At 67.5% G+C, this 9,615-nt stretch overlaps 1 protein-coding gene across 1 annotated transcript in view; it reads right to left on the reverse strand.

Moving 5' to 3' along the window:
• Window positions 1-1,020: 1,020 nt before the first annotated feature.
• LOC113962684 (cadherin EGF LAG seven-pass G-type receptor 2-like) overlaps window positions 1,021-9,615 on the reverse strand; it is a 30,053-nt gene continuing 21,458 nt past the window's right edge. Inside the window, 13 exon segments of the mRNA XM_027673445.1 lie at window positions 1,021-1,640; window positions 1,882-2,091; window positions 2,384-2,527; window positions 2,598-2,680; window positions 3,303-3,391; window positions 3,393-3,434; window positions 4,003-4,119; window positions 4,589-4,715; window positions 5,597-5,673; window positions 5,751-5,863; window positions 6,649-6,823; window positions 7,659-7,859; window positions 9,096-9,222. Coding sequence (XP_027529246.1) covers window positions 1,405-1,640; window positions 1,882-2,091; window positions 2,384-2,527; window positions 2,598-2,680; window positions 3,303-3,391; window positions 3,393-3,434; window positions 4,003-4,119; window positions 4,589-4,715; window positions 5,597-5,673; window positions 5,751-5,863; window positions 6,649-6,823; window positions 7,659-7,859; window positions 9,096-9,222 — 1,741 coding nt within the window. The 3' untranslated portion in view covers window positions 1,021-1,404.

Consider the following 9,615-nt stretch of genomic DNA (forward strand, 5'->3'; position numbering starts at 1 on the left):
CCCCCTGGGCACCCCCATCCACCAAGGAGGGGCAGCGGGTGTCTAACAGGCACCCAACAGGCACCCAATGGGCACCCCAATATCCAGTAGGCACCCAGTGGACACCCCAACACCCAATGGGCACCCAGTGGACACCCCAATATCCAGTGGGCACCTGGCAGGCACCCTAATACCCAATGGACACCCCAAAGATACCCAACGGGCACCCCAAGGGATGCCCCAACACCCAACAGGCACCTAATGAGCACCCCGACACCCAGCAGGCACCCCAACACCCAACAGGCACCTCAACACCCAATAGGCACCCCAAGGGATGCCCCAACACCCAACAGGCACCTAATGGGCACCCCAATATCCAGTGGGGACCCAATGGACACCCCAACACCCAACAGACACCCCAATATCCAGTGGGGACCCAGTAGACACCCCAATGCCCAATGGACACCCCGACACCCAATGGACACCCCAATATCCAATGGACACCCCAACACTCAGTGGGCACCCCAAGGGGTGCCCAACACATAACGGGCACTCAATGGACAGCCTGACATCCAATGGGCACCCCAACACCCAGCAGACACCCAGTGGGCACCCCAAGGGGTGCCCCAACACCCAACAGGCACCCCAACATCCAATGGAACCCCAACACCCAGTGGGCACCTTCACACTCAATGGACAGCCCAACGCCCACTGGGCACCTGGGGGGCACGCGGGGGGCACCCCAATATCCAACGGGCACCCAATGGTCAATGGGCACCCAACAGGTGCTGCTAGACCTGATGGGCACTCAACGGGTGCCCTTTGGGTGGTCAATGGGGGCACTCAGTGATCAATGGGCACCCAGTGGGTACCCAGTGGGAACTCTTGTGCCCCATGGGCACCAAGAGGAGCCCTGGCACACAGTGGTCTCCTGTCAGTTACCCTGGCACCCAGTGGGCACCCAGTGGGCACCCAGCAGCCACCCTTAAACCTGATGGGCACCCAAAGAACACCCCATGGGCACCCCATGGGTACCCTTGAACCCAGTGGGTGCCCAAAGGCAACCCTGGCACCCAAAGGGCGCCTCTTGGGCAACGTGGCACCCAATGGGCACCCAGTGGGATCCCTGGCACCTGATGGGCACCCAAAAATCACCCTCGCACCCAGTGGGTGCCCAAAGGTAACCCTGGCAGCCAAAGACCCCCCCGATGGGCACCCAACAGCCACCCTCACACCTGATGGACTCCCAAAGGGCACCTCTTGGACACCCTGGCACCCAATGGGAGTCCTGGCACTTGACAGGTACCGTGGCACCCCATGGGCACCCAACAACCACCCTGGCACACCACAGACACCCAAAACCAACCCAGGCACCCCAAGGACTCCCAATGGGCACCCAGGAGCACCCCGGGCACACGCTGGCACTCACTCAGAGCCGGAGGAGTCCTCATCAGCGGTGCCCGCGCGGATGCTCATGGCGATGGGGGTGAGGCCGCTCAGCTGCTCCTCAAGGCTCTGCCGGGCCCGGGGGGCCGGGGGGGCACCCCCGTCACTGCCTGACGAGGCGGCCGTGCCCGCAGGGGGTGGCGGGGGGGGCCCGGGGCGCTGGGCACTGCCCCCCCGCTCGCTGATGGGGGGCAGGCACTTCTTCTTCAGGATCCCTGCAAGGGAGGGGGCATCACCCGGCAGGTTTGGAGGGTACCCATCCCATACGCACCCCCTGGCACCCAAAGGGTGCTCAATGGCCACGTTGGCACCCAGTGGGTGCCCAAAGGGAACTCTCACACCCAAAGGGTATCCAATGGGCACCTTGGCACCCAAGGAGTGTCCAAAAGGACCTCTGGCACTGGATGGGCACCCAAAAAGAACCCTGGCACCCACCGGGCACCCTCGAGCCCATACCTTTGTGTGGGTGGGGCAGGGGCAGCAGCAGGGGTTCCCTGGGCAGGGCCTCCCCGTTGGGCCTGAGGGGGTCTCCCCGGGGGGGTCCCCCCGCCCCCCCCGCCGGCTGCACCCGCAGCCCCTCGGTGCCCGCCACGCCCTCGCTCTCGCTCGCCGTCGTCACGAACTCCCCCGGCCAGTACGGGCACCCCGGGGGCACCAGGGCGGCACCTGCAGGCAGGGGGTTGGTGGGATGGGCAGGGCCACGACCCCCCGGCCCCCCGTGGGTGCCCCCCAGCAGCACCGAGCCAGGGCCAGGGTCCCCCCAAACCCACTGGGTGCCCCCCCTCAGCACCCCAGACTGGACGAGAGACTCTCCCCACACCCACTGTACCCACTGGGTGCCCCCCAGCAACACCGAGCCAGGATCAGGGACCCTCCCCAAACCCACTGGGTGCCCCCCCCCAGCACCGGCCAGGTCAAGGGTCCCCCCATCCCTAGCGGGCTGTTAGGGGGCCGTTACCGGGGCCGGGAGGGCCCGAGGGAGCCCCAGGCAGGGGGTCCCAGCCGGGGGGGGGCTCGTCGTCGCTGTCCGACGAGTGGGTGGAGCCGTAGGAGCCGCTCGGGTCGTCCAGGGATAGGTCACTGTCCGAGTCCGTGTCGTGCTCTGGAGGGGTCATGGCTCAGGGGGGGCCCGGGGACACCCCCCGTGCCCCCCCAAGGGTGGGGGTCGTTACCCTCGGGCTGCTCCTGCGCGTCGAGGAAGAGCCCCCCGGGCTCGGGCAGCGGCCCCGGGCTGCCCGCCAGCCCCGAGTCCTCCCTGGGGGGGGGCACGGCAGTGTCAGTGCCTGGCACCCCCCGGGGCCCAAAACCACTGATAGACTGCCCCCGGAACCCCAAAAATACCGACAGACACCCCAACACCACCGACACCCCCCTGGGACCCCAAAACCACTGCCAGACACCTGCTGGGACCCCAAACCCACTGCCATCCCACCACCCCATCCCTGTGCCACCCCTCCAGCCCAGTGCAGTGCCCCCAACCCACCAACTGCTTAACCCACCGCTCTACCAACCCATGACCTGCCACCCCAATGCCGTGCCCCCACCAACCCCATAACCCCCCCCACCACCCCATGACCCTGCCAGCCTCCATGCCCAGTGTCATGTCCCCCCCCCCCCCCCACTCCCTCCCCCCCCCCCACCCCCGAGCCGTGCCATCCTGCCACCACCCTGCCACCCTGCCACTGCAGTGCCATGTCACACCCCCAACCTGCCACCACCCCACCACCCCCTCACCCTCTCACCCCAACACCCCAGGGCCATGTCACCCCACTCCCCCATCACCTGCCAGCACCCTGCCACCACCTCGCCATCCCACCACATCAGTGCCACCCCCCTTGTCCCCCCCGTGCCGTGCGCGGTGCCCGCCATGCCCGCACCTCCTGACGAATGGGATGTAGCTGTGATGGCTCTTGCCTGACCGGGCTGTGCTGTGCAGGGACCCCGAGGACCCCCCGCCCGGGGGGGGGGCACAGCGGCCCTGCCACGTACGTGCTGTCCCCGCCATACGCCTGGCACGGGCACAGGGAAGTCACGGCCGGGCTGCCCCGAGCCCCCCCGAGCCCCCCGGGGGGCTGGAAATGGGACAGGGGCATCACAGCTGTGCCAGGGGTGCCCCGAGCGCCCCTCTGTCCCCCGGGGGGCTGGCACGGGGATAGGGACATCACAGCCCTGCCAGGGGCTACCCCAAGCCCCTCCGAGCCCCCCATGCCAGAGACAGGGATGACACAGCCATGCCAGGGGCTGCCCCCAGCCCCCCCAAGTCCCCTCTCCCCTCAGGGGGTCTGGCACGGGCACAGGGATGCCACAGTCCAGAACGGGACTGCCCAGCCCACCCGTGCCAGGGAGAGGGATGACACAGTCGTTCCAGGAACTATCTCAAGACCCCTCGGCACCCCCAGCAACCCCCGGGGGGCTGGCACGGGGACAGGGACGTCACAGCTGTGCCAGGGGTGCCCCCAGCCCCCCCAGCCCCCCGTGTTTCCCAGGGGGCTGGCACGGGGACAGGGACATCACAGGGGCTGCCCCGAGCCCCCCGTGCCCTCTCCCATGCCCCTCCCCATCCCCCCCGGCACTCACGGGTGTCAGGGTGGCCTTGGTGGCCAGTGGGGGGTGGTGGCGGCGGGCACAGCTCAGGCGGAGGCTCCTCCGCACCTCCTTGCTCAGCACCACACAGGACAGGAACATGAGGGGCCCCTGGGCACACGGGGGGGCACATGGGCATGGGGGGCACAGGGGAGGGGTCGGACAGCCTCGTGGGGGACCCCAGTGCCACCTGAGGGGGCTCCCAGAGACGTGGGGGGCACCCCTTTGGCACCCCAAACTGGGTGAAGGGACCCACACACACACTGGGTGCCCCCCACGGGCACGCTGGATACGGCGAGGGACCCCCCCCGTGCCCACTGGTGCCCCCTAAATGGGTTTGGGACTCTGTGGGCTCTGGAGGGGAGGTGCCAGGGCTCTCTGGGGGTCCCAGGGTGGACTCTGGGGGTCCCAGGGGTGGTGGACTCTGGAGGTCTCAGGAGTGGAGGTTCTCAGCTCTATGGGGGTCCCTGGGGGTCCCTGGGGTGGGCTCTCCGGGGGTCCCAGGGTGGGCTCAGGGGGTTCCAGGGTGGGGGCTCTGTGCTTTCAGGGGTCCCAGGGAGCGATGCGGGTGCCCGCTGACCTGGAGGCAGTTGGAGGCAGCAAACAGGTAGTGGCACAGCAGGGCATCACTGTTCACCGACAGCAGGGCCAGCAGCCAGGCCAGGCTGGGCACAGCCAGGAGCACGGCCGCCGTGCGGACCCCCGACCTGGCACCCCAACGGCGCCCCAGTGTCACCCAACAGCACTCCAGTGTCACCCCAGTGTCACCCACACCACCAGCATGGCTGCTGTGTGGACCCCTGACCTGGCACCCAAGTGCCAACCCAGTGCCACCCCAGTGCCACCCAACAGCGCCCCAACAGCACCCACAGCAGCAGCACGGCCACTGTGACACCCCCAACCTGAGCACCCCACTGTCACCCCAGTGTCACCCCATGTCACAGCCCCCCGTACCTCCCCCCCCCGTGGGTGTCCCAACACCCTGTGCCCCCCCACCCTCCACAGGTAGCCCAGCACCCCATACCCCCCTGCCCCCAGTGCCCCCCCGCCCCCCCACGGGTGTCCTGTGCCCCCCTGACCCCACAGATGTCCCAACCTCCCCCAACCCCCTGCCCTCCTTGGGCATTAAAGCCCCCAATATTGCCCTGCCCCAAATGCCCCCTTACCCCCCATGGGTCCCCCTGCTACCCCCCCCAGTGTCCCCTTGTCCCCAGTGCCTCCCTGCCCCCCTCAGTGCCCCCAATGCCCCCAATACCCTCCACCAGTGCCCTCTTGTCCCACTCTGCCCCCAGTGCCCCCCATGGGTTCTCCCCCTGCCCCCTGTGCCCCGCTGCCCCCTATGGGTGTCCTCCATGCCCCCAATGCCCCCCATGCCCCCCTGTCCCCCATAGGTGCCCCCCATACATCCCACAGATGCCTCCCTGCCCCCAATGCCCCCCCTGCCTGCTGTGCCCCCAGCCCCCCGTGGGTGCCCCCTGCCCCCAGTGAGTGACCCTGCCCCTCATGGGTGCCCCCAGCCCCCCGTGGGTGCCCCCTGCCCCCGGTGGCCCACCCCAACCCCCCGTGGGAGCCCCCTTGGGGCACTCACGCTGAGCCCTTCTTCTGGAAGCCCTGTGGGGTGGCACACGCGGCCCTGCCCGCCAGCAGCAGGAAGAAGATGCCGACCTGGGGGCGAGGGGGGGTGAGTAGGGCGGCTGGGTGGGGGTCTCCCCTGCCCCCCTCGCCCCCCGGCTCCCACTCACGGCGAGGGCGGCAGCGGCGGGACCGGCCAGACTCCACACGAGGGGGTCATGCAGGGCCAGCCAGCAGAACTCGGGGGTCCCATAACCCTCGGGGTCCAACCCCACGGCCAGGCCTGCAAAAGGGGGCGCAGGGGCGGGGCTGAGAGGGGGCGGGGCTAAATGGGGCATGGGTGGGGCAGGTGAGGGGGTAAGGTCGGGGTGGGGCTGCTTCGGGAGCGGGGCCACGCGGAGTGGGGTTTTGAGGGCAGGGGGGTGCTGGGGACAAGGGGGTGCCCATGAGGGGCTTTGGGGGTACAGAGGGGACCCATGGGGGGCTTTGGGGGACATTGGGGACAAGGCAGCACCCATGGGGGGCTTTGGGGGCATGGAGGGGACCCATGGGAGGCAGGGGGGGCACTGGGGGCTATTCTGGATTGGGGAGGTGCAATTCGGGATTGGGTGGGGCTATTCTGGGTTGGGGTGGGGCTATTCCAAAGTGGGTGTGCCTACTCTGCATTGGGGTCGGGTTATTCTGGACTGGGTGGGGCTATTCTGAAATGGGGGCAGGGCTATTACAGATTGGGGGTGTGGCTATTCTGGATTGGGTGGGGCTATTCCCTATTGGGGGCGGAGTTATTCTAGATTGGGTGGGATTATCCTATTGGGGGCGTGGCTATACCCAGGGGCGTGGCTATACTGGGCAAGATGCACCTGGGGGAGGGGCTATATCCTGGGGGCAGGGCTACACTTGGAAATGAGATCAATCTGATCGGGGCAGGGGGCTCAAGGGGGCGGGGCCACTGCTGAGAAGGGGGCGGGGCCACCAGAAGGCGTTTACCCAGGTGGGCACCTGGCGCCAGGTGGGCTGTGGGGTGGGGGCGGGGCCAGGGGCGGGGTTAAGGTGGGGGGCGGGGCTCACCGGTGATGAAGGCAGGCAGCCCCCAGCCCAGCACGTGGTAGAAGCGCATGGGCCCCCTGTCCACGCTGCGGGGCTCGCTGCGGCGCCGGTACAGGTGAAGGGCCTCCAGCAGCCCCCAGCCCACCGCCCCCAGGTACAGGAACTGCAGCAGGATGGCCACCACCGTGCAGGCCAGCTGGGACACCCCCACCCCCGTCACTGGGTGTCACGGAGCCCACCCACCCAGGATGGCCAGCAGATGGGCCACCACACCCCCTCACTGGGTGCCACTGACCCGACCCACCCATCCCACCCACCCCCAGATACAGGAACTGCAGCAGGATGGTCCCCCCATCCTGTCACTGGGTGTCACTGAGCCCACCCACACTGTGCAGGCCAGCTGGGACACACCCACACCCGTCACTTGTTGTCACTGACCCCACCCAGCCAGCCCCACGCTCTCCCAGGTACAAGAACTGCAGCAGGATGGTCCCCTCACTGGGGTCACTGGGTACCCACTGACCCCTCCAGCCAGCCCTGCCCGCTCCACCCTGCCCACCACACTCGGGCACAGGATGGCCCCCACTGTGCACACCCCCTGGGCCACATCCCGTCACTGCTACACCCACCGGCCACACCCAACGAGTCCCACCCACCAAAACCCACCCCTCCCCCCTTTCCCCACCTATTTCACCCACACCCACCCATCCACAACCTCCCCAGTGGTGGATCCCCAACCCCCAAATCCCATCAGTCCCTACACTTCCCCCACCCATTCCAGCCCCACCCACCCACCTCCCAGGCTGTGAATCCCCAACACCTAAATCCCACCATTCTTCACCCTTTCCCTCCCACCCCCGCACCCCCAACCTCCCCAGTGGTGGATCCTCAACCCCAAAACCCCAAATCCCACCAGTCTCCCCCCTTTCCCCACCCATTCCAGCCACTCCCAAGCTGTGAATTCCCCACCCCTCAACCCAGATCCCCCAATCCTCCCTGTCTCCCCCCTTTGCCGTCCCTGCCCCCCTCACCGGGAGCTCAGCCTGGTTGATGCCGAGCAGGAAGACGAGCTGTGCCAGGAGCAGGGCGGCGGCGCCGTGCCGCCGGATGCTGTGCCGGTTGGAGCGCAACCCCCGCAGGGTGCCCAGGGCCAGCACCACCAGGGCCAACCCCGCCAGGGCCACCCCCAGAGAGCCGTAGGTCAGGGCCGCCAGGGGCAGCACCTCCCCATTCTGCGGGGAGACACGTCCATGGACACGTCCCTCCACAGGGATATGCCCATGGACACGCCCATGGACACGCCCATGGATACGCCCATCCACAGAGACATGCCCATGGATTCGCCCATGAACATGGACACAGCCATAGACACACCCATGAACACATCCATGGGCACACCCATGGACACGCCTGTGGACACACCCATAGACAGGGACATGCCTATGGACACTCATGGAGCCATCCATGGACACACCCATCCACAGGGACATACCCATGAACATGCCCATTGACACGGACATGCCCATGGACATGCCCATCAACAGAGACACGCCCATGGAGAGAGACACGCCCCCTCCATACAGCCCATCCAGTCACTGGGCCTGGAAGGCCTCACCCGCAATGCCACACCCCAATTTGAAACCCTGCCCACATTGTTCAGCCCTGCCCCTTTAAGCCTCACCCACATTGCCCCTGCCTCTTGGAGACCGACCTGCCCAACTGCTATTGGCCCCACCCCAAGGGAGCCCCACCCATCCTGATCAGGCCTGCCCACTGAAGCCCCACCCACCTTCCTCAGCCCCGGCCCCACGGGCACTTATCCCTGCACTGACCCTGCCCCCCCTTCTGCTAAGACCCTCCTACCCCTGTCCCCTCCCCTCTATCACCAGCCCCTCCCCTGCCCCTGTAGCCCTGCCCCTATGCCTGGAACTGCCCACCAACCTCGTGCTCCATGTCCCCATGTCCCCAGCAGGGCCCTGTCCCCACCCCCTGTGTCCTTCCACGTCCCCTGTGTCCCATCTGTCCCCCCCCCCGTCCCTGTGTCCCCACCAGGGCCCTGACCCAGGTCACCACATGCCCCAGGGTTGCTGTATCCTATCTGTCCCCCTGTGCCCCCATGTCCTCTCTGTCCCCATACCACCATGCTCCCATGGCCCAATATCCCCCATGTCCCCCCATGTCAATCATGTCCCCCCATGTTCCCTTGTGTCCCCATGGCCCCCATGGCCCCTGGTACCCTCATACCCCCATGTTCCCATGTCCCCCCATGTCCCCATATCCCTTCATGTCTCCATGTCCCCTCGTGTCCCCATGTCCACATGTCCCCCACCCCTCCAATGTCCCTTCATGTCCCCATGTCCTTGGTGTCCCTATCCCCCCACGTCCCTCCATGTCCCCATGACCCCTGGTGTTTCCATCCCCCATGTCCCTCCATGTCCCCCCGTGCCCCGGGTGTCCCCCTGTCCCACCTCCCGGCGGGAGATGTCCATGAGGACGGCAAAGCTGGTCAGGTGGTGACACTGGCAGCTCACGTGGCTCCGGTTCCTGAAGGCGACCTCGCAGCCCCGCGCCGACCAACCGCCCGCGCCCCCTGTCCTGCAGGGACCCGTGGGGACCACGGGGACACCACGGGGACGTCAGGGACACATCTACACCCACCGGCATGTCCCTGTGCCCCCTGGAGTGTCCCTCTCACCCCCTGGGCTGTCCCCATTCCCCAGAGTATCCCTGTCATCCCCCGGGCTGTCCCTGTGACCCCTGGAGTGTTCCTGTCACCTCCTGGGCTGTCCCCATTCCCCCGGAGTGTCCCTGTCTCCCCCAGGCTGTCCCTGTGACCCCTGGAATGTTCCTGTCACCTCCTGGGCTGTCCCCATTCCCCCGGAGTGTCCCTGTCTCCCCTGGGCTGTCCCTGTCACCCCCAGGGTGTCCCCATTCCCCCCAAGTGTCCCTATCTGCCAGGCTGTCCCTGTGCCACCCCCCCCCACAGTG

The sequence above is a fragment of the Neopelma chrysocephalum genome, unplaced genomic scaffold (assembly GCF_003984885.1).
Source record: "Neopelma chrysocephalum unplaced genomic scaffold, ASM398488v2 Primary Assembly neopelma1_184482, whole genome shotgun sequence".
NCBI lineage: Eukaryota > Metazoa > Chordata > Aves > Passeriformes > Pipridae > Neopelma > Neopelma chrysocephalum.